Below are 24,714 nucleotides of genomic sequence, written 5' to 3'. Positions count from 1 at the left end.
ACTTCTCTAACATGCTGGATTCACATACTGACTGCATAAACAATAACGTTAATATACGGAACATATTTTCCTGATGTGACATAGTTGCAGCTACATAACTTTACAGGCAAGGTTATGTACATTGCACACTATGCGGAGCATGCACAATATCCCCAAACTCCAACCATTATCATCTACCCCAGTATAATGGGTGTAGTAGGTTTCTTCAACACCAGAGTATTCACATAATAGCACAGCATTTTTTTAGGGTTAGAGCCCTAATCTGCACTGCCAACACAGGTAAGAGAGACCATGTCAACATAATGGGGTGTATTCAATGATTTTTGCGAGCTGTGACAGTGAGCAGTGCTCACTGTTTGTTGTCACAGCTCGCCAGTCAGTATTCTGACCCCCTGCACATGCCCGCCCCCCCCTCGCTAGGTTTTTGTAGTGACGGGAAAACGGCGCATGCAGCTGCAAAACCAGAGAGGCTTGAAGCTAAATGCAGTGGACTCCCTGCATTAGCCACGAGCCTTGCTGTTTGGGAGAATCCTCACCCTCCTCCAGAACATAGAATAGGGTGAGTGGCTAATGCAGGGAGTTTAACCCCCTCGCTGGCCGCATCGTATATGGCCCAATGACTACATACCTACTTTAATGCCTAGTTGCCACAAAGTAATAAAGATAAATGGGCAAGCTGTACCATAGCCCATAGGTTTCCAAACACGGTCCGCAAGGCACCCCAACGGTCCAGGTAATAAGTATATCCATGCTTGGCCACAGGTGACTTAATTAGTAAGTCAGTCTGATTTAACCATCTGTGCTGAGCCATGGATATACCTAAAACCTGGACCGTTGGGGTGCCTTGAGGACCGCGTTTGGGAACCTCTGCCATAGCCCCATCCATACAGAGATGGTGTGCCGCGCACAGATGCCAGCTGTGCCTTTAGTAATTGTATTTAAGATTTCTGTTACAATTCATCTTTTTTTATTATTATGTTATTGCAAACTGGTACCCAACCCAAAAAATGCTACCCATAGGGAGGTCATAACAAATGAATTATACAGTGAAGTCTACCCACACATACTATCACACTATACCATATGATCTTCATTAGGAATTAAAGCACTTTAAAAAACGAATTTCCCATTAAAGCACCAGCGGAGCTTGTTGCAGTTTACCAGCTACCCTCTCCGTCCCATTTCTGCACATGTGAACACTTACTGGGGTAAATGGCCCTTTTAGTGTGTACAGGAGTTGCCTAAAGAAAGCAGATTTGTGATAATCTACTATATTCTCCACTTTTCATTTTATAGTACATCTACCCCTTGGTATTTGAGAGGAGAAAAAAAAGCCTCAAAAACTCCAACCCCATGTCCCCTACAACAATGCTCAAATTGCTTTTAGATGAGAAATTAAAATAAAGTATAAACTTAACAAAAACACAACAAAATAATATTTAAAATTTTCATCCAGGACATTAAAATACAAGTCAAATAAATAAAAATCTCATTTAAAATAATCTTCCCATCCACCAGCCAAAAACATTCAATAAAATAAGTATAATAAGCACACATAGGTTGTACTGATCTGTACAAAGAGAGTATACTCTTCTTTACACATTGCTCCTCCTTATTTAAGGTAGTCATCATGTGCTTATTTGTGTCATTCATCCAAGTCAGATCCGTAACAAAATCATCTTGGATCTGTGTGTCCATTTACTAATTCCACCCGGATTACTTTCCATTTTGCGGGTCCTTCCTTGGTTCACCCTGCGATAAATGACCAGGCTCCATCCACACGCATAGGTTACATAATGCAGCACTCGTTGGATATGAAAGAAAGCCTCCAATAGGCTACATATTCCTGTGAGTCACACAAATTGATTGCATGGCATTTAGCGGAATAAGGAATTTTCAAAGGCTTCCAGTGTCCAAAGTCTGCTGACAGAGAAGTGCCTGTCAGCTAGTTCTATTGTGGGAATAAACCAGGCCCGGTCCCAATAGTTGAAAGCCTTCAGACGTTATCAGTACTGATCCGATCTCTTTCTAAGTGCGTGTATCCAGATTTCTCATGTAATCCTGCAGAGCTTGCAGGCGGGCGTCAATGTCAGAGAGGTCGGAAACCGGGTCAAAACGATTCTCTGGTGTCAGGGAGAAGAGGAAAATACGTTTGGTCAGGCAGGACACAGATATATAGAACTCTGGAATGACTGGAGCAATTTACACTAAACTTGGTACATATATGACTTACACAATCTGGAGGCAAACCCCCTTGGCCCCAAAAAGGGATCTGGTCACTACACAGAATGGGTCAGGGATGCAATATATGGCAACGTTGCATAACAGAGGGTAGAGGACATTGACTGGGTCCAGATTAGATTTAAAGCACCTTAACACCCGCAATCCCGGCACCACCGGGGGACAAATAAAGAAGTCCGGCCCCTACACAAAGTGGGTCAGGGCTGAAAGATATGGCAGGTTTGCAGAACATACAGGGGTGGAGGATATTGGGTGTAAGGAAACACTAAAAACAACAACTTGTGGTCAGGGCTAATAGCCCTGACACCGCTGGGTACCTCAGCTAGGATGTATGTTTATACAATATACATACACACACAGCTAAATCCTGATGGGATTGAATAGCATTAAATATACTTTTAGTAAATATGGTGGTGGTCTGTTACCTTTCTCAGGTTTGCGGTCATAGTTTGGGGTGCTTGATAACCTCTTTTTTCCTGCTGATCGGTCTCGATTCCCCTATAGACCAAAGGAAATGACAAATTAACATTTGCCTACTTCTGGTGTGCAGAAAATTGCTGCCATCAGTAAAAGCTGGGTGTGGTATAGAAGATCGGCGATGTTAAGGTTGACAGTCAATCAGTTGACACCAAATTTTTGACCTGCACAAGATCACCAGGTACAAAAAGGTCAACAGCAAGGTCAACAAGTTTTTTGGACCAAATCTTGTATATTTCAGGTTCTGCGCCCAGTACAAATGCAGACGCTCACCATGCCCAATAGATGTCCAGATTAATTGTAATTTATAATTTAAGCAAATGTTGGGAAACGGTGAAAACCACAATAAACTCTTGTCAACTGTGTGTGTGTTGATCATTGCCATGTCGACCAATACACTGACAATCTATCATCTGGATACTGTAAAAGCTTTAGAGGGCACAAGTTCTGCCAGTTTGATAACTGCACTTACCCTGTTGCGGCTGTTCCAGGATGAATGGGCGAAGGGTTTCCTACCACGTGCAGCCAGTTTCCTGTCCCCACTACAACAGAAGTACAGCAGAGTGTGAACATCATGGGCACCTGACAGACAGGAACGCACAAAGTGATGCTGCATGATGGGCCAGCATCTCCCCACCAAAGTGAAGTCCCCAGAAAGGTAATGCTGGAGTAATTAGCACATCACCTGCTTGGAAGGGGCTCTGCGTACTCCATATCATCGCCAGAGCTTGCATAGGATCTGTGACTTCGAATGCTCTCAACTGGGAGAGAGAGAAACACAGCATGTATAACTAACAATGATGGTGAGAGCAGTAGGATATCCTCTAGTATGAACAGAGCACTGTACTCTGCCAATGAATAGTCTTCTGTTCAGCATGTTAATATGGCTCACCTGATGAGCTGCGCCTCTGACCTCTCATACTGGATGGGGATGCCAAGGCCTGCCGACCTCTGCAACAAACATAGAGTTAGGAATGAATGCCAACACATGGTCATGGAGAAAGGTCAGGGGGCTGGGTAGAGGAATAGTCACCCACTTCTTCAAGTCTGCATCTTTCTTTTTGCGTTCTTTGTCTCGGATGTAAGCTGTAGGGTCAAACCGTGGCGGGCGGATAGCTAGGAGGGAACATGTGAGATATGAGCCGCTGAGTGTTTACCCTGATGTTGGGAGCATGGAAAATAACAAAACCAAAGCGATTTACTGTACATGTGGGCATGCTGTAGGTTGTGTCATCCTAGTTATGTGATCTGTATACAGATTGTTTATATTCATTAAAAAAATATAGGCGTCTATGTACTAAGCCTTGGAGAGAGATAGCGGACGGATATAAAAGTACTGATCAACCAGCACATAGCTCATTTAAAAAAAATCCTGTAACATGGCAGTTAGGAGCAGATTGGTTGGTACTTTGCGCCTGATCCAGAACTGTTCACTAGGCTGCGTGTAATCACAGCCTAGTGAACAGCTAAACGCCAGCTGAACCCCCCCCCCCCCCCCGCCGCGCGCATCCCTTTGCATGCGGCCGCAGAATTATTTGATGGTCGGTCATCATGAAATTATTTTTCTGCCGTTCATAATAAAAAATGTCAGCCTGGACTGACTTTACATTTACACGCGTACGCTCGTATTGTACTCGTATGTATTGTAAGTGCTGGATGTTTCCTTCAGGGATCGGCAGCACTGTATACATTGGGCGCCCAAGAATCAGCTGCTTTACACTCCTAAGCCCACCTCCAAACACCAGTGAAACCAGCCAATGGGAGTCCGGGGGCGGGCTTAGAAGGAGTATATGACGCCCAGGGGTTGCAGTCTTTGTATGTAACAATATGCAATGGTTGTGCCTGCAGGCATGGCTACAGGGGTTGTCAATGCTATGGGGCTCAGAGGCTTAGGGTGCCTGGGTCTACTGTACAGTTTGTAAAGTGGTCTACCAAGTTCCCAGAAATACCAGCTAAGCACTGTGTTTCACTATGTAAACTAACGGCCATTTGTTCTGGCAGTAGTACAATGTGGCATATTGTTAACTTGGGGCACAACACTGTCATACTATGAACTGGAGACACTGTGTAGTATAATGTGAACTACGGAGGGGATGGGGAAAAGGGGGGAGATGGAGCCGCCGCTGCTCAGAAGAATATTTTAACGGTTTGGTGCCTGGCTCAGCTCACCGCCCTATACCCCAGGTCTGAAGCCTTTGCCCCCAAAGAGGAGATGAAAATAGCACTTACCCATAGGAGATGCCGATAGTCTTGGCTGCCTAGTGTGACTCCTTCCTTCTCCTGAGCTCCGGCCACTTCTCTCCCTTGATGTGGACCGCACCCTTCTTGTGCCAGTCTCTCCCCTAGATGTACTACGGTGAATGGGCCCCCTACCGGCAGAGCTGGAGCGACTCTGAGAGGAAGGGCCGGTAGGTGTCACGCGTCTGTAGGAGGGGCAAAAGACTAATTAACGAGATGCTCAGGTCTAATTTTTTTTAACACATACAAAAACATAGATGGGGATGTTAAAAAATAAAAATAAAAAAAATCCAAGGCTTCTATCAAATGTTTCGTGAGTTCATTAATATCCCCCATCATGCTATTCTCCCGTGCGTCTCACCCTCTCTTGTACATTGCCAGCTCTGTGGTCAGACTTTTCACCTTCAGACAAAGTGTGCGCTCCACAGCTCGTGCTTCTTCCAGCTAAATTAGGAGAGAGTAACACAGGACTGTCAGCAATATATTGTCCCTTGTCAAATTAAATAAGTCCGGGATCAAACTATCAGGAAATCCGGAAGTAACAGCTGCACACTCAACCCCAACACACCACCATACAGGTGAGGGGGCAACTTTAGCAGCAGTTCTGGAATTTGTGTAAATAACAGGAGAGGGCAAAGCAACCTCTTTCTAGTGATTACTTACAACTCCTTCCAGATCTATAATAGGATTGTTAGTATGCACAAAAGCGTTGAGGAATTATCTGCCAACTGTGGCTGCATCATGGCCGCACTGCATATGAGCCACGGTATCTTTGGGCTGCTGATTGCGGTGAGCATTTATTTGCACAGTGATTGTCACTCAGAGACCATTCGGTAAACACACAAACATGTTGCAGACTACAACTGCAATCCCGTACACGGAAAACATGGTGCCACCTGATCAGATCCCGTGGCCATAGGGTTGCACAGGGAGCTGATTAGCAGAGGATCTGCTATACATTGCGGCCGCTGGGTCTCTATACATAAATTCCAGCTGTGATTGACTATCCCATTGAAGTAGTTATTCGTCTCCACCACTTTATGACATAACAGGATCTTCCAGTATTAACTGCTTATAAAGTCCATAGATCACCATCACTATTACCACTGAGACTTTCTTTTTATACGGTGGATACTAGAACTACCCCTCCGGAGTTGGTTTAAATAATCAAATTTAAATACATTTTTATTGATTAAGTGATTTTTTTTGTGAATTAATTGTGTATGTGTTTTGTTCATTTTATATACATGGTAAAGAATGAATTCTTGCAATAAATTTTTAGATATTTTTTTTGATTCTCTAGTCGTGTGGCGCGCTCTCATATTTATATCAATTTATATTGGATTTATTTGATCATTTTATTTCCCTTAGGTAATACCAAATACATGTCTGTATGCAGTAGCTTGGATCAGTGAAGCAGTATTAGCATTTTTCTCACATAAGCGGTACATGGAATCGCAGCTGCGCATGCATTAGTGTACATCTCTAAATCAGCTCCTGTAAAAGGAGGACAAACAGAAGAGACCTACTACGGCACGATTAGCTTCTGTTCTACCTGCTCAGTTAGCTGCCTGCACTCCTCCCTCCTTTTGCTGGCCAGTCGCTGACTCCGGCTTCTCTCCTTCTGCAGCTCCAACTCCAGAGTCTGTACGGCTCTCTTCAGGATACGTATGTGACTGGATTCTTTGCCATTGGGCACTTCTAGGTCCTGCAGCCGCTGCAAAGCAAGATCAGCCTCTCTCTTTTCCTCGGTCACTCGTTGAAGTCTGGAAATCGAAGATAGTCTTAATGTCCTATAGTAATTATCGCAATCTGGAAATGACCCCTCTAATAATACCCCTTTTACACCAAAAATCCCGGATCCGACCCGGCATTTGGAAAAAGGATCCAAGCCGGGTTGGATCCGGGATTTACTCCATTTACATTGCAGTGTAGACTGAGGCGGCGCTTGGAGATGACATCATCTCCAAGCGCCGGGACCGAAGTGATCCCTACCAGATACACCGATCGCCGTGCTGGGGGCAGCCCAGCACCAAGGTAAGCTGCTGGGCTGCCCCCAGACCCCATGCACCCCCCAGGCGTCGTCCGAGAGGTGAATGGATGCCGCTCACATTCACCTCCTTTGCTGCTGTCTGCAGAGCATAGCAGACAGCAGTGCAGGCTGTCTGCCCCCCCCCCCCCCCCCAACCTGCGGATGCTGGAGTCCACAGGTTGTACGTCCCCATTGATATAAATGGGAGCCGGATCATACGACCCGGCCTACCCATTTACACCGCCCTCTACCCAGGTCCTAGCCGTGTTTACCCAGGTCAGGACCTGGGTAGAAGTCCCGTGTAAAGGGACACAGCGTGTCCCATTTACACCGCCGAAGACCCGGAGTTTTGAGGCAGTGTAATAGGGGTATAAATCGGCACTGCATATAGGTGCATACCAGTAATCCCTTCCCATGATTATTTGCAAAACACTGCAGAGGAAACAAGAACTGCACAGCGGAATACAGCTCTTCCATAGAATCCCAGAATTATATTATTACTCAGAGGCGGATTTAGTCCTCATGGGGCCGTAGGCAGATACCGGTTTGAGGCCCTCTTCCCACCAACAATACATAGCACTATACTTTTGCGGATGATTGCAGGTGGCATTGTTAGAATACCTTGTCGCCTGCAGTCTACCAATAAATGCTCAGCTGTGGGAACATCGGCATTGAGTACAAATCTGAATCAGGATCTAGTTCCTTTGGAAGTTAGCTTAATACCTGTCACATTTAAGGTTAACCGACTGCCCGCAGACAGGGAATGAAACCATTGTGTGTACCCATAAAAAAAAATAATTATCCCATCAAAAAGGGACTTTGGGAGTGTGGGACAGGTCCGTGTGATGCGATGATGGCCAGAGTATCTTTATGGGGCCTGCTGCGCCCTAGGCCAGCACCTAGGTTGCCTTGTGGAAACTCCGCCTCTGTTGGTACTCACTCTTCCCGCAGCTGTCGGAACTCAGACTCCCGGTTCTCTTCATTTGATACAAGTTTCAGAGCAGCCAGCTCATCCTTCAACCCTCGGATGACTTGCCGTAAATAGACAGGATCTGGTTTGCCAACATACGGAAGAGGAAGCGGATAATGTATCCTGCAAACGTATATAAATGAGCATAGTGCAAGGTGGGAGTCAGCGTAAGTGGTCTGCACCTGCTCATAATAATATTCACCTGTCAAATTCCACTGAATAGATAAGTATCAAGTATCGCTTGGAGCTGAGGGTGGAGCTTCTGGCTGCGGGCGCTTGCCGCTGGGCGCCACCTGCTTTCCTATGACGCAGCAACTCCAGGTCAGCATAGGTCAGGAGGTCAAGTGTTACAGATTCACTGCTCTAGAGAGGACATGAATTTAGCTGAATTTGTTACAATATGCTAAGATCAGGGTTCGCAAATACTCGCTATAGCGAGTATTTTACCCACTTTGGAGCACCAGGGACTCATTTTTTATGAATGGCTGGGTCCCCTGGGACCCAGCCATTTCGGTGTGCACGCCGTGTTAATATGTGTGACAAGGGCGGAGGGATCCATTTCCCCCTCAGTTGTGATGTGACCGTGGAGAAGACACAGTGTGACTTACGGCCGCTTCATACATCTGCTGGGCGCGAAAATGAAAGGGTCCCTGTCACCGCAGAGTCATAGGCAGCAGTGCACGAAGCCACGGAAGCTGGCTCCTGCACTGTGCCTCAACAACAGATGGCTGGAGCCAACACCAGAAACAGCTGCTCAGCAGCGGAACAGAGCTGCGGCTGGTGTGAGGACGGAGCACGAGGAACCCGAGCAGGAAGTAGAGGTAAGAGGGGTGTGTGGTCCATTTAGCGGGCTGCTTGGCTGTGTCATGTAAGGGGATTTATTGCTAGCAAGACTCGGGCTGCAGACTTCCCTCTTCCTCTCCTACCTCGCGGTGCTGCTCTCTTGTGTGTCACTGTCACCTCCTCCAGGCTCTGAGTGCTGCCTGTTAATGGCCCACTTGTCCCCTCCTCCACTCACTGCACGGCTTGCAGAGAGGCTGCAGCTCCCCAATTAACTCTTAACAGGCAGAGCTGCCTGTAGGAGAGGAGCCTATAGACTGTGCTGGGATTTCACTCACCCTATCCCTCCTGTTCCTGCTGCCATTACTTTTACAATCCTGATTGGTGCAGCACAGGTGTCCCTATTCCAACATTATGCCCTTTTCTAGTATATGTGTATCTTGCTTTATGTGAGTGAGCAAATTGCCGATTACACACACACACACTCCCCCAACCCACAATAGCCACAGTTTTGGGGTGCCCAAATCTATGTTTGCTTACCAAAAAAAAAAAAAAAATAGTCTCAGGCTGGCCCTTGGCTCAGGGTATATGCCATATGGAAGAGAGGAGGAGGCTTCTGTATGCGCCATGCTGGGGAAGGGGAGAGGAGGCTTTATTCCTTTGGGACCCAGAAAAGGTCAAGTAGGACCCCGATTTTTGTAAATGAGGGGTCCCAGGGACCCATCATTTTGGGGGGTTTTCGCGATCACTGAAGATTTTCAATGATTTCAGTAATTACTTATAAATAGATAGTCTGCACTTTCACTCAGCCCATATGGGTTGATAATGGCTCAGCCCCCTGAGCCATTGTGCAAGAGACTCATAGACTTGACTGGCAAACATACCTTCCAGGCGTTGGTCTATGGCAGCTACCCTACCCTTGTTCATTTCTTAATGTTCTAACCAATCAACACCTTTCTTCCTCTGATTGTGAGCCAATAGCTTTAGGCCTGTAGTTCATATATAAACTAGTGGCTACAGTGAGTGGTGCAAGAACACGTCCGTCTTAGGATCAGTCATTATATAGCTAAATGCAGACGTATAGGCTGTTCTAAAATGATAATTATAAACTACAGAATAAACCCTTTATACATGCCGACATGATATTGGGCTGTGCTGCTGCAGTAAGGGTCGCCACACAGAATGCAGGAATGTTACCTGAGTGAGGGCTGAGTGCAGCATGTTGCAAAAGATGGAGAACTGCTTGAAGTTTCCGGTCTTATGGGTGAGGTCTTCTATAACTGTAAGCAAATGCAGATGGTATACGGCCATTAACAAACAGCAAACACAATAAGAAAAAAAAAATCATATGGGAACTGTGTGGCACTCAAGCTGTTGAACTAAACATCCCAGCATGCCCTGCTACAGTTTTGAGATTTGGCAATAAAACTGTTGCAGTGCATGCTGGGATGTGTAGTTCAACAGCTTGGATGCCAAGGATCCCCATCGCCGCCTTAATAAAATAGCTGCCATACAAAGGGTGAGCTCGGATGCATCTGACAGATTGAGAGAACTTCGGAATCGTACACAACTCGGGGGCAATTCAGACCCGCTCGTAGCGGGCCAAATTCACTCCCCTGGGCGATGTTTACGGTTTGCGCATGTGCAAATCCATGGAACAAATGCCTTCCGCGAGTTTCAGACTCACCAGGGCATTCGATCACTGGAGGGGGGGGGGCGGACGTAGGAGACCACCCAGCGTTTCATGGGCGTGCTGGACGGACACCTGCTAATGCAAAACGCAGATAGTGGGCGCTGGAAACGTCAGGCCAGGCTGAACAGTGGAGAAATTCTCCAATGGTGAGCATCCATCCAATGATTTCTCCCCGTTTGGGAGCGTGCGAGCGGATGTGTATGGGAATGCATCCGAATTCAGCTGCCGGGGAGGCATTTACCTGCTCACTAGGCTGTGAATGCACGCGGCCTAGCGTAGAGATGCGAGCCACCTCCTTGTAGCTTTTTTGGCACTTTGCACACGTCAATAAATGCATTAATAGGCAGCCTTTTAATCTACAACGTTTCCAAATGTGCACTGTACCATGCAATGTAGGACTCACAAGGCTTAACATATTTCTCAAGTATTGCGGTGTATTAGCAATATATTGGATTGGTAAAAGTTTATATCTAGTGCATTTTTTTACCCATCATTAGAGTATAGGGTCTACGTATTAAAATGTACAGATTAGCATAAAACATAGCATTCCTTATTATTACATATTGCGGAGGCTCGGAATACCGGTTTAGGACAATTTACCAATAGTCAGACCCCGGGATACACTCCTGGATGCGGCTAGTGCTTAGCTAATATGTTGCCATCCGGCCATGCAAAGCTGTTTGTGTTAGCTGGCAGGTCCAAGACTTATCAGCTACGGAACCCCCTTGGTAAATGGCAGCAAAATTAAGATTCTGCAACCCTCAGGCAACAGGTATTTTTAAAAGATTGGCAGCTTTTCCCCCAAAATATTTTTTTCTGTTAAACAGGTCCCTATGTACACCAGCACTAATGCTGCATCTCACCAGGGAACCTTTGTACTGTACCTTCTGTTTTCATTTACTGCTCTTCAAGGTGTTCAGCTGGGAACAGGGATACAGGAACAACCGGTAGCTAATAACATAATTGGAACCTCCCCAGCAGCACACAGGGTATATTAGATCAGTGTGCTTGGGGCTTTTGGACACTTATTGGATTAGGTTAGTAATAACAGGATTGCATTTTACAGGGATATGATGGGAGGTGATGGATGCTGTGGTGTCCACTCTAGCGCCTATTGTGAGTGCAACTATATGCAAATGCTAGCTTCAAGTGTACTAGTGTGCAAGCCATGGGATGCCCATTTCATGCACCCCAACATGAAGTAGCAATGCCAGTGGTTCTAGACAATACATCATCAACACTCGCACCAGAGGCCTAATTCTGCCTGGATCACTAATTAGAGAATTTGAAAATCAAGCGATTAGCAAATGCAGTGCGCATGCGTGGGATCACTTTGCCTCTTGAGTTCTGTAACCACCTCACTTGATCGCACCTTTGAGCATTTATTCTGTATTGCCCATCTAGGTTTTCACAATAACATATGAATGTACAGTAGCAAATTCTATGACAACGTCGGCATTGGTTCAGTTAGCATCCGTCTCTGAATCAGGACCAGAATGCCACAGAGTGAACACTAGATGGGGAATGCACAGGGTATTAAACTAATAATGACAGGCTCCTGTTGAAACTGTATTTTGTATAGAAGTATGGCACCAAAATCTCCAAGCATCAAAGTTAAAACATCTAACCTACAGTATGCTAAACTCCAAAACAGCAAAAAGGGGCTAATTGGAAAATATACATATATGTCTATAGTTCATAAGGGCTGAAATGCAATGTATTATATATTATTACTGGTATGAATAATTTGTCTTAAGTATCTTTTAGAAACAACAGCATCGATAGAAGATACATTACATGGATAACCTACGTTAGGGTACAATACCAACGTTCCCCACAATTTCTATTTACCACAAGTTAATTCTATACCACTTCCAAATGTTGATTTATTTGTTTGAAGAGTTAGATTATTTTTGTTCAGCAGCTTCGAAAAATAGGGTGCAGGCAGGAGGTAGGCAGGAATCAGGAGGTGGACAGTACTCACCCAAGGTTGCCGGTCCTCGGTGCAGGCCGGGGATCCACACAGGTGGTGGTCTCAGATGACAGGTCAGACGGCGGGCACAGATGACGCAGCTCTCCGGCTGCAGTGAGGGCGCCGGAGAGCTGCGTCATCTTCATCCGCCACCTGTCCTGTCATCTGCGCCTGCCGCCTATGTGGATCCCCGGCCTGATCGCCCGCATTGAAGACCGGCAACCCGGGTTAGTACCCCTTTAACACCGGCCAGGACCATGGGTTGAACCCGCGACTAGCGTTGTGTGTGTAAGTTCCCGGCCAAAATTTTGTAACTGTTTCATACATCAACTCCAGAGTCACATGTAGCTGGGAAAGGAATTAGAGAAGCTTCACTCTCCACACATTATATTCCCACTCCAGGTATACGTGGACCCAGTGCATGATGGGAAAAGGCAAAACACAGAAGTGGTTCTAGCCGCAATCAATTAAAGAAGAAGATCTACAAAGGGCCTTATTCTAGTTCACTCTGACAAAATTCTTCTTAAATGGACAAAACCATGTTCACTGCAGGGGGGCAGATGTAACCGGTGCAGAGAGATTTCGATGAGTTATTTTGTTTCTGTGCAGGGATAATACTGAATGCTTTATTTTTACACTGCAATATAGATCTCACTTTGAAGTAAAACCCCACCAAAATCTAATTCTCTCTCTGCACAAGTTACATCTGCCCCACCGTGCAGTGCACATGGTTTTGTCCATCTAAGAAGGATTATGTCAGAAAGAGTGAACTAGAATAAGGCCCTAAGTGTATACTTTACTTAGTGGCACTCACATTCAGCATCGAACTCCCCCCTCCATTGGTCAGTTGTCAGAGCATCTTCAACTTCCACTTCAAGGCGGTTGCCAGCGTCCCTGACTCGCAGTATGTGTTCTATGCCCCTAAACACGCACCGCGCTTCTGCCATCTCAGCGTCATCCATGATGTGACCTGAAAGAGACAGATGTCGCCAGAATATAAGTTATCAGCAAATCACAGGTAGGTCACAAGAACATATTAGGGGGGTAATACCCACAGGGACCCCACTGCTTGTGATAACTCCCCTAACTGCGGTCACGCTCAAGGCAATCAATATTAATTTTCCATAAGTCCAAGAGCCATGGCCATTTGAGTCTGGTGGAACTACAAGTACCAGCATCCATGACAGGTAGATGATGGGACTACAGCAGCTGTAGAACCACAAGTAGAATGTTAGAGCATCAGCAGTAGAATTATGCAGAGCAAAGCACAGGGGACAGCATACATATCAGTATACTAGCCCCCACACTTGTAATATATGCACACAAGGTGGGGAGAGTGGCCATTTGTTAGAATGCGGAGTAAGGCAGACATTGAGACATAGATCACGAAATAAAGGTATGCAGAACTAAGGAGACAGAAATATAAACCTCACCTCGCCTCCTCTCAGCCTCACTCTAGTCTCTACACAGCAGCAGCAATTCCGGACCCTGGGTCAGTTAAACCGCCGGTAACCCCAGACAACACCGCCCTCTGTTCCCATTTGCTGCAGCAGGTACCTTCCGCTCTCCTATTAGCTAAAAAGCTTGTACGTCACGCATACGCCCGCCTTTTTCGTCTTGGTGTTATCTGATTGGTGACGTGCTCGGTCAGGCAGCGCCTCTAAGCGGCCATGATGTGTGCTGGCAGAACCAGACGCCTCTGACTGACTGGAAGAGAAAAGCGTTGTCATGCCGACCGCAAGGCCTAGCCCCGGCAACTAGAATGGGAGTACCAGCTGTTTTTGTCAGCCACCTATGGTGGCGTGACACTTTGTAAGTAGGTAAGCACTAAGCAGCATACGTATAGTTGGAGTTCACCAACAGGTGCTCATCACTAGGGAGGTAGCAAGCCTCTGCAGGAGTTGTAGAACTACAAGCTCCAGTAACTGTATCATCTGTATGCCATGCTAACTGAAGACCTTTTACAATGTACGTTCGTTGAAACAAAAAAAAATTGAAAAACTGATGTTGACTTGCGTTTAACTTTTTTTCTGTTGACATTTTGCTTGCATTGACATTTTGTCCATGTCGATGTTGTGCCTGTCGGCCATTTGAACCACACGCCCATGGTTGGGTACCAGATACCAGGCCAGATACCAGCCACCCAACCAACATGGGCCCTAATCCAAAACTAGTAGGCGTTCTACAATGGGCATTTTCCCTTTGTGTATGTGCCCAGTGCTTTGGGAAGACCTGACCAATCCATATTAGCTGCCAGTAGTCAGCACTATGGCAGTGTGGGATGCGGTCATTTGGTCTACTGCATGATGGTAGACAGTCATTAGTCGACATGGGAAAATGTCGACATGGGACTAGGTCGACATAGAAAAATCTTGACATGGTTCTAGGTCTAAAGCTCATTAGTTCGACAGTGTCTAGGTCGACATGGGGTTATTCACTGTTTTTTGAGCCATGTGCCGACAGGTGGTATTTCATGCCCTACCATCCACTAGCCTAGGGCGTGGTGGGAGAATAAAATAGTGTGCCGAGCATAGCGAGGCACCATACACGACGCATAGCGAGCGATGCGAGGGGATGCGGTGCACTTTAAACTGTGTCCATGTCGACTATGTTGACATTCAGGTAAAAAAAAACTATGAAACACCCCATGTTGACCTTTTGACTATCGACCTAGACATTGTCGAACTAATGACCTTTCGACCTACACCAATGTCAACCTTTTCCCATGTCGACCATCATGCTGTAGACCAAATGATCCCAATTCGGCAGTGTGCAGTGCTCATTGATAATGAGGACTGGCACCACCATTACACAAACTGAGGCCACCAATGGTTACTTCACAGCTCCAAGGCACAATCCCCTATTCTTCCGATATCACTGAAGAGTCCCCACAGACTACAGATGGACACTGGAAACAGATGGTAGCAATCATCGATGTTGGTGATCCAATGATAGTACTTTTTCCATCAGATTGTTGATATGCGATGGTTGCCTCTCACCAAATGCTGCTTTCTGATGCCCATCTGATGGCTAGCAGCTTGTAAGCAGCCTGCATACACTGGAAGTGTTGTGTGCAGTTCATCTTACGTGCCTATGTGTTTTTGGACCTTCTGTAACTACACATCTCCTGCAGGCTTCCCTGATCCACTTCTGCATCCAGATATGCCGGTTCTCACGCCATAGTTAATGGATAGCATGCGCTTCCGGCTATCCCGCGCCATGAATGCATCACGGCAACAAAGACAGGCCAATTCAAACCAACATGTAGAGCAGCGAATTCGGACCCTCTGAGTTCCACTTGTCGAGTCACTCGCACAGTGATTGACAGGCAGGGGTGGACACCCGGTGTTTCATGCTTGGGGCGGGCAGCTGGGCAGCTGACTTCACATGACGTCAGCACCCGCCCCCAATTCGTACAACAATGTGCAGCCGAAAAGTAAGTCCTGGACTACCTTTTGGCTGCAAGCAGAGGAAAAGTCGTTCAATGTCGAGTAACCATCAAATGATTTTTCCTGTGCCGTTACTTGCAAGTGGGTGTGCAAGTGTACACATCTGCTCCCAGTGTTAGTGAGGGCATTTGGCAGGCGGGGAGGGGTGTTAGTTCGGCGGGCCGGTGTTAACCTGCACAATAGGCTCTGAAATACGCAGTCTAGCGAGTAGGTCTGAATTACCCCCTGAGGACAGATATTAACATAAATCATTGGTTTGAATACATCTCTGAATGGATCCCATAGTAACCATCGTATGTTTATATGGCTCGTAGATAGTACATCACTTGATGAAGTTCTCAGCACCCTAGGCAAAAGTTCAACCTATTGCCCCCCCCCCCAATACTACCACCAATACCCACTTTCCAACCCCTTAAGGCATACTTGCCTAACATTCTGGAATGGCAGTGAGGCTCCCAAAAATGGGGTGGACCTCCCAGCCCCCGGCAAGGTGGACATGTCCCCTGCTTTCCCTGTAGGCCCCCTCTTGCCACCCACAACAGAGTTCAAGGAGGAGGGGCAGCAAGGTAGGGAAAAATGGTCCAAGGGAAAGTATGGAAGTGAAGTTTTAGAGGTTCCACAGCCGCCACCTGCATGAAGTACAAAAAGGATCCTCATAGACATCATTGATTTTTTTATAGGCAGACTTGGTGCCCCCCCCCCCCCCCCCCCCCCCCCCCCCCTAATGGGAGAGCCGGCCCTGCCCTGAAGGAGAGGGTCAGGTAGGCAACCCTAAAATAGTGGAACATATAAATGTGGGGGACTGATTGTGAGACGCATACAAGGCCATTTTTCATGCAGTTTTCCTGTAGTTGAGCGATTGTTTTTTGCAATACGCCAAAAGTTTTGATTTAGACCCATGGGGGGGAATTTGCTGTGAGATCCTGTCTATTATCTTCCAGAGGTAGCTACATAAATAAGAAGTTGATTCTGATTAGTTGCCCATAGCAACATACCATGTAAAATAGTACTCCCATCTTAGTAAATATTCCCCCATGGTATAAAGAATGTTAAGGAAATGTGATGGGCTCGTCTGGGTGATTAGCTCAGTGGGTGTGTTTTTGGGGCATTGGTGCTTGTTGTTGCATACAAAGACTAATAAGTGCAGAGAATGTTACCACGGCTTCTGCACCTGTGTGTGGTCACCTGACCACCATGCACAGTGGCAGTTTGCAGCAGAGGGTTACTGTGGAACACTGACGTAACTACAGCCCTCATCCATAGCCCATAGGTTGGCTGCCGCCATCATCAGATATTGGTAAATCTTGCAGCATCGCATCCCCCATAGGGAATATGGCTGCTGGCAGGAATGGAGGGATTGCAACAACTATTGGACATATCTGCTGTGACTTCCATCCCTTCTTCATACATTCTGGTGATACTTACAATTTGCAGCTAACCCCCTAAAAAACGAAGTTTTTATAGAATAGTCCCAAATAATGGTTGATAAATAGGCCATTAAGGGTGCTGGGATTTGATGACTTTATTGACTGTGACTCATGGTGGTATGGTATTCTGCCCCCTGGACTATGTATGCGCGCCGGCAATATTCCAGGTTTGGCCATCACTGTGAGTTTGTTTCAAGCTGCTGTGACATGGCAACGATGTCCAGCGACCTGTGCTGGACCTGGAAATGCGGTATAAAGGGGTACAGTAGATCTAATACCCCTTTTACACCGCCGCAAAACCCCAGGTCTTCGGCGGGTCAGCGGCAGTGTAAATGGGACACGTCGTGTCCCTTTACACAGGACTTCTACCCAGGTCCTGACCTGGGTAGAACATGGCTAGGACCTGGGTAGAGGGCGGTGTAAATGGGTACGCCGGGTCATCAATGGGGGACGTACAACCTGCGGACCGCAGCGTCCGCAGGTCGGATGGGGGGACACAGACAGCCTGCGCTGCTGTCTGCTATACTCTGTAGACAGCGGCAGTGGAGGAGGTGAATGAATGCCTCGGTGCGGCATCCATTCACCTCCCGGACAAGGGCTGGGGGTTGCACGAGGGATGGGGCAGCCCATCAGATTACCTTAGTGCTGGGATTGCCCCCAGTGCATCGGTCCAGGTCCCGGCGGCGGCGCTTGGAGATGATGTCATCTCCAAGCGTCGGCTCAGGAACCGCCTGCACCGGGAGGGGGGGCGCCGGTGTAAAAAAGACAAAACGCCAGGTCGCACCCGACTTGAAGCTGGGTCCAAAAACCAGGGTGCGACCCGGCGTTTTGGTATAGAAGGGGTAAAAGCCAGGCTTAGGCAGCCTATATTTCAGTCCCTCCATACCTTATAAGGCTGGCATGTGGCAACTTGTACTTCCACAGGAGCTACGAAGACACTGGTTGTCTACTTATGCTGAAAACCAGTGGTTCCTTAAGTATACCCACTTTATAGGAATATCCCTGCTTGTGCACAGATGGTATAAATCAAACTAACTGAGGTACTAATTAAGTTACCTATGCCTAAACATGAATATCCTTATAACCTGAACTGTTGGGGTGCCTCAAGCACTGAGTTTAGGAACTTTTGTAAACGCTTATGAAATCTTGCCTGCTGCTCCTATGTGCCTCATTCATTAAGATCATCTTTTTAGAATAACAAAACCAAATAACTTGTGTGAAGTGTTCCTTGCCTCCAGTGGCTGTTATGTGTTATACACGGATGCTTATATCGGGCGAGGTGTAGAAAATGAATGCACAAACAGTGGGCCCTGCTTCACCCCTTATTTTTAATGTCCATTAATTCAGCAGTAGTTAGATTTTTTTTTTCATCCACTCCCCATAACTACTAACTAGTGTTCAGGGTATGTTTACTAAGATGGGATGATTCCCATAGCAACCAATCAGAATCTACGTCTTTCTTCAGCACCTTCTAAAATATAATAGATATAATCTGATAGGTTGCTATTGGAAACATCCCACCTATTAACTTCTAGAAGGTGCTGAAGAAATAAGAGCCCTGCCTTAAATCCTATAGTGAACACTAGAAAAAGGAAGGCAGGTATGTGCAAGCAAAATCATTGAAACCCCGTTAAAATGGATGTCCACTTTTTTTTTTTACTTACCTAGGCACCTATAATGAGGATGTCCTCTGCTGAAACATTGGACAGCACCTGTGATGTAAATGCACAGGCAATCTCTCCCAAAATGAATTTCATGTGATCCCATAGTTTCCACCAACATTTCAGAATGTCTATAGTTCTGATCTACAAATAACATTTAGCGGACAACTACTGATACCCTTAGGGGTGTATTTACCAAGATGTGGTGAAGATGTTGCCCATAGCAACCAATAAGATTCAAGCTATTATCTTCTGGAAGTAGCTAGAGAAATATAAAGTGCAATGTTATTGGTTGCTATAAGAATCCTCTTCACTTCTAAAAAAAAAAACTTCAGTCTAGTACATATATTTCTTTGTGTCACAAACTGACAATAAAATAATGACTACGGTGTATGCCTATTTATCAAATGTATTTTACAGATGTTCTAGCTGCATAGAATGACCAAACCTTCAGCACTACAGAGGCAGATTTGGCTAAGTATAGGTATAGTAACCTTTTTACCATTCCCTCCTACTATGGATACACACACATAAGAATAAAGACTATACATTAGCGAAAATACAATATTTATTGCAAACTGTCCCAACAAAAATAGGTTTTCCTCTGAAGCCATAAAACAACGTTTAATAATCATAACTTGACTTGTTTGTCACTTCTCTCCCAAGGGCCAATCTGTGGAACAGCCACAGGTAAAAGTCAGATTGATAAAAGCATACCTTGAACCAGAACATAAATGTGACTTCTTGTCATGAGTCTCAGGAACTGTCTCTTTATGAGGTAGCAAAGTAACATAAACACTTGGGTGTCCCGCATCCAAAAGGAATCACAGTCCAGTCATCTCTGCAGGTTCCAATGCTTAACAACAACAAAAACAATTAAAAATAGTCTGTCCCTTAATACTCCAAGAAAGAAAAAGCTGGTTCTGGCTTCATGTTGAGGAGTGCGGATTGTCTCTTTGACTTAACGTTTCACCTTCCGCAGTGGACAGTTGCGTCCGGCCTTTTTGTAGAGAATCTGCTTATTTTTGTTCATCGGGCAGTATTTTTTGGTGTGTGATGACTCTCCAGTTGCCCCACACAATGTGCAAGTATACATTTGTAGGACAGGGCAAATAATTCTACCCTGCTCATCTTTCAGATTATGACAAGTATACACAATGTGTGACTCACCGTTGTGTTTACAAAAATGGCACATTTTCCCCCGTGGCTTGTCTTCTTGGGTGATTAATGATGAGTCCAGAGGAGTTTCAGAGTCAGTGATAAGAGTCTTTGTTGGAGAGTTGATTAGAAGTTGTACCTTTGAGTGGATGGTACATTCTTCTTTAGTGTTGTCCTTTGGGATTTTGGGAGGATCAAGCAGGTCATCTCTGGCAGAAAGTGATTCTGAAATATCCAAGCTTGCCATCTTCTGGATAACGGAGGCCAGCTGTAAGTAGTCTTTCCATGGCTGGAAGTCCATGATGAAAGCTCTGAAGTGTCTGACTTATGGTTCCACATATGACTTATATTTACTTTGGGATTGAGGTGGGAGGAGATTCAGCATTACTCTCCTCCCCATTGTGATCAGCTCTCCTCCCATGCGTGATGTGTATGACAGGTCAGATGATAACAGCAAAGGACACTTGTTTCTCTTACTTTGATTGTTACAACATTGTGTATATGTAAAACTAAATCCCTGCCATACCCAGAGCTTGTGTGATGCCTACTAAATTACATGTATATGTATAAAGGAATACTGATGGGAAGGAGGCAAGAACATTTATTATAAGGATTCCAGTGAACCATCATCATAGTAAAGAACAGTGGTCTTCTTCATCACAGATATACAGGTAGAACAAACATAGTGTCAATAGAACATGGAGTTAAGGACTGATTAATACAATTGTCTTTCATTGTACAGGGTTACTTGGAGGAAAGCCTGTGCAGCAGTTTGACATTACACGGTGCTGCGACAACAGGGGAAAACCATCCAATGGGGAGTGAATTTTAAATGGTTTCCCCTCATGTGCCTGGCTGCGATCACATTCACAGCCGTGCACATGGGCGGGGGGGGGGGGGGGGGGGGGGGAATGCAGGCGCGGCGCTGTGATGGCCTTGGGGAGAAGGAGGCCGTCGGGGGAACGCCAGGACAAGCCCAGAAATAAAACACCTACAGGGTGTCAATCCCTTGTGCAGAGGGTCCAGGGTCAGAGAGTCCAGGAGAGAGCCACTGAGTCAGTGCAGCAAGGTACTATTATCTTTTTCTTCATGAAGTGCTGACATTACATGATACAAATTACAGACAATGGGGCAAATGTATGAAGTGTTGGTATGGGGGAGAAGGGGTATCCCGCACGTTACGTGCACTGATACCGCTTCTCCTCCATGTACGACGGAGCCAGCGTGCGGTAAATTACAGGGGCACCCCTGTCCATATCGGTGCTGCCATCTAAATGATAGCAGGCCGAATGTATGAACGGTCAGCTTCGCTGAGCGTTCCGCCCGCTGCCGGTTTTGGCTTCGCCAGCAGCAGGCTGGCAAAGCCCTATCTAAACAGCAGGGACAGCGCTGTCCCTGCTGTTAGCTCTGGGCTGCGCGGGGGATCTCGCGTGAGCAGCAAGATCCTGCACATGTCCAGTCGAGCCGGCTGGGGGACAGGAGACAGCGCATCAGTGTAAACTGATGCGTTATCTCCAGGAGGGGACATCGCCGGAGGGGGGAGTTAGCGCTCCCCTGCTTCGGCAGACAAGATGTTAATACATCCGGTCGATGACCCTTCCTGCTTCACCTTGCTAATGAGGCGAAGCAGGAAGTATTATAGTGGCGCGATAAGCGCCGCTATAATACATCTGCCACAATGGCATTATTAAGGTGGTAAAGATGGTCCTGTGCAAATGGCCTTGCTTGATCGCCGACCATAGAATGATTTTTCAAGAGCTCGCAAATCTAAGGGTGGCCATTCACACGCAGATTTATCCCGGGGGAAATACATTTATTTATTTTTTTTTGCTAAAATGGGCGAAAAAAGGTCAGTGTATTATCAACTGATCCAATATTCACTTTCAAGTAACAAGTGGCATTAGTTATGTCATCAGTACATATTCAATTAGTAGCTGTAATTACAGTAAGGTGGACAGATCCCCTTGATCCAGCACCCCAGACTGGTGTTATTTCCCTTTAGTAGATCCCGGCAGCATATAAAATTATTCTGCAGAGCGTTCCACCTTGCTAGGACTAATCCCTTCTGCACCTGCAAACATCTTTGGATTATTCGGCTAACAAATAACCACTTAAGTAAGAAACAATGTTTCTTTTCGATGACAACAGGATAATGTTTTTGTCAGATTTCTGTTTTATGAACTTTTCCCCCCCGTTATCATGTGCAGGTGTCACATGCGACATTAGATGGTGGTGCAAAACTGGGACCTTTCAGTGATGTTCAGATAGGGATCTAGCAATAAGGAAAAAAGTAGCTGTAGTGTTTCGTTATGTAGTCTGTAGCAGAGCACAGGTGGGCAGGTTTCCTAAAACGTCTATAAAGGAACAATGTCTATTACAACCAATCTTAATGTAGGTATCATTTCTAGGCTGTACTAAATAAGGTATAGCGAGAATCTGATTGGTTGTTATGGGCAACACTTCCACTTTTACTTTTTAGAAGATAAAGGGGCCCATTTATCAATCACTATTTGCCACTAAATCGCCGAAAACACCCGGTTTCAGGGGTTAGCCGCAAATATTAAGTATCACCCTATTGCAGGCCTGGCCAGCCTGTGGCTCTCCAGATGTTGTCAAACTACAAATCCCATCATGCCTTGTCACAATTTTGCTATAAGGGAGTGTTAAAACTGTGGCAAGGCATGCTGGGATTTGTAGTTTCACAACATCTGGAGAGCCACAGGTTGGCCTGTCCTGCCCTATTGTATCAGGGGGGACCGGAGCAGGAATCTCCAATCCCTGCAGCAATCCCTCCTGCACAACCGCCGGCCACCTCCCCCATAGGTAGCCCAGGTATGTGCAGTAGTGCGCCGCATATTTGGGCTACTGCCATTCTGAGATGGTGATAGCCCATTGTTGCCGGCAGTGTGGTCGGGGGTGTGGGGGGGGGAATCAGAGCTAACCGCGCATGCGCAGACCCCCCCGGCTTCCACCTTTGCACATCGCAGGGATGGGTTCCTTTCGGAGCCCTGTCCCTGCGGCCTGGAGAATGGTAAATGTAGGTGATAGGATTGCATTTTACAATACGATCCTGGCCGGTAATATTCCTCCCTGATCACATTGTAAATGCGATAATTAATAAATGAGACCCTTAGTTATGTAACTCACACTCTTAAGCCCGCCATACACTGTGATTTGGTCCTGATTTCACCCGATTCTTGTGGATTGTGCAGAGAAAGTGGGTGAAATTGGCCCAAATTGCATAGTGTATGACCACTGGCGCACACCTATCTGCCTAGCGCCAAAGCACCCACCAGGAGATGCGCTCTCCCCGCTCTGTGTCCCTGGCAGACGGTGGGTAGTAGAATTTAAAAAATACAAAAGAATGGTCTCTCTCAGCCAATCAGCGGTAGGCCATTCATTTTAATGGGTTCTTTTTAATTCTCCTGCCCCCCGTCTGCAGCTCCCCGGGAGTAGTAATACATGCAATAAATCGCATTCGATTTATCGCATGTAAAACGGACACATCAAGTGCCAAATCATAAGTGGGCTCTCCCGTGGAGCTCTACGGAAATTGGGTCTGACTAATATATGGATTTATGGGGCCATTATGTTATTGGATGCTTGAAACAAAAAAATACAGGAGCCAGTTTGGTTGTCCTCCAAGTAGAAACTCTTCAGTACGGGATAAGACTGATCTCATTACCTTACCTTTCTCTGATTTACCCCCAGCTTATCTATAGCTGTCCTCACTTACTTCTACTTATGAATGGCAGGTACCCCCTAATGGAGCCTACACACATAGCGAGTGTGCTGAGTGATCTGAGCTATGCTAGATCGCTCAGCACACACCGCTGCTCAGCACACACACACACAGATGTTGAGCAAGCTGTCAGTGCCAGCGTGAGAGAACACTGGCGATAGTGACAGTTGTGCTCACTGAGCATTCTTCATTCTGCCGGCGATAGCGCTGCGCAGAGCCGCGCACCTCTATCGCTGGCCCCTACACACAGTCATTTTACATTATTACAAAAATTAGGGCCCGATTCAGACCTAATTGCTGAAGATAGTCGCTGCCCAGACAGAGTGAAAACCCGCCATGTGGAGATATGCCAACGGATGGTGAAAATGTTGTCGATTGTCTGCCATCTGCAAATCCCTAGACAACTCGCTCATCAACTAATGCGTTTTGCAGTCTTTGCAGGTGCAGGTAACTGTGACCCGTCCACAACTCTGCCACAGAAACAGACTGTCCGAGGCCGGAACTGATGTCACACCCCCTCCCTTAAAACACCTGGGCACGCCTGCGTTTTTATCTGACACTCTGAGAAAGCGGCCGGTTACCAACAACAAACGCAGTAAAGCTACAAGAGTATTTTGGAAACAATTATTGCTGAGTTTTGTCGCAGTTTGGTCTTACACATGTGTGCTATGATGTATATGCATTCATTCAATAATTGATCGCCTTGTGAATTCGCACAACAGCTATCAGGTTTGAATAACCCCCTTGGAATGGTCCTGACCCCAGAACACTGGACCGGCTCTCTGCAACAACCTCTACCACTGTGGAGCTTGTAGTGCACATCTCCGTGTAAGGTATGTCCCATCCAAGGGGATACGGTCATTGGGTCACCAGC

The 24,714-nt window shown here is 46.3% G+C and overlaps 2 protein-coding genes and 1 long non-coding RNA gene across 4 annotated transcripts; 1 reads left to right on the top strand and 2 right to left on the bottom strand.

Annotated features, from left to right (window-relative positions):
- Positions 1–1,433: 1,433 nt before the first annotated feature.
- Positions 1,434–13,960, bottom strand: CCDC61 (coiled-coil domain containing 61). 2 transcript variants are annotated; one of them, XM_083159641.1, is made up of 14 exons: positions 13,837–13,960; positions 13,218–13,373; positions 9,936–10,018; positions 8,161–8,321; positions 7,929–8,081; positions 6,512–6,722; positions 5,318–5,400; positions 4,948–5,141; positions 3,756–3,834; positions 3,611–3,669; positions 3,404–3,479; positions 3,191–3,260; positions 2,667–2,739; positions 1,434–2,123 (listed from the first exon to the last, which is right to left on the bottom strand). In XM_083159641.1, the coding sequence occupies exons 2-14, from the start codon at positions 13,363–13,365 to the stop codon at positions 2,029–2,031; spliced, it is 1,485 nt and encodes a 494-aa protein (XP_083015767.1). In that variant the 5' UTR covers positions 13,366–13,373; positions 13,837–13,960; the 3' UTR covers positions 1,434–2,028. The 2 variants fall into 2 exon arrangements, with proteins under 2 accessions (XP_083015767.1, XP_083015766.1); XM_083159640.1 differs by lacking the exon at positions 13,837–13,960 and adding an exon at positions 13,576–13,600.
- LOC146035927 (uncharacterized) lies at positions 13,957–24,694 on the top strand. The gene is made up of 3 exons (XR_014460748.1): positions 13,957–14,215; positions 19,361–19,424; positions 24,273–24,694. It is a non-coding gene; the product is annotated as an uncharacterized LOC146035927 (long non-coding RNA).
- On the bottom strand, positions 19,491–20,895 carry LOC146036700 (nanos homolog 3-like). Its single transcript, XM_083160603.1, has one exon. The coding sequence runs from the start codon at positions 20,397–20,399 to the stop codon at positions 19,902–19,904; it is 498 nt and encodes a 165-aa protein (XP_083016729.1). The 5' UTR covers positions 20,400–20,895; the 3' UTR covers positions 19,491–19,901.
- Positions 24,695–24,714: the final 20 nt, after the last annotated feature.

The sequence above is a fragment of the Crinia signifera genome, chromosome 9 (genome assembly GCF_055691185.1).
Source record: "Crinia signifera chromosome 9, ASM5569118v1, whole genome shotgun sequence".
NCBI lineage: Eukaryota > Metazoa > Chordata > Amphibia > Anura > Myobatrachidae > Crinia > Crinia signifera.
The sequence above is the reverse complement of the archived record's forward strand: the minus strand, read 5'-3'. Positions and strand labels throughout refer to the sequence as shown.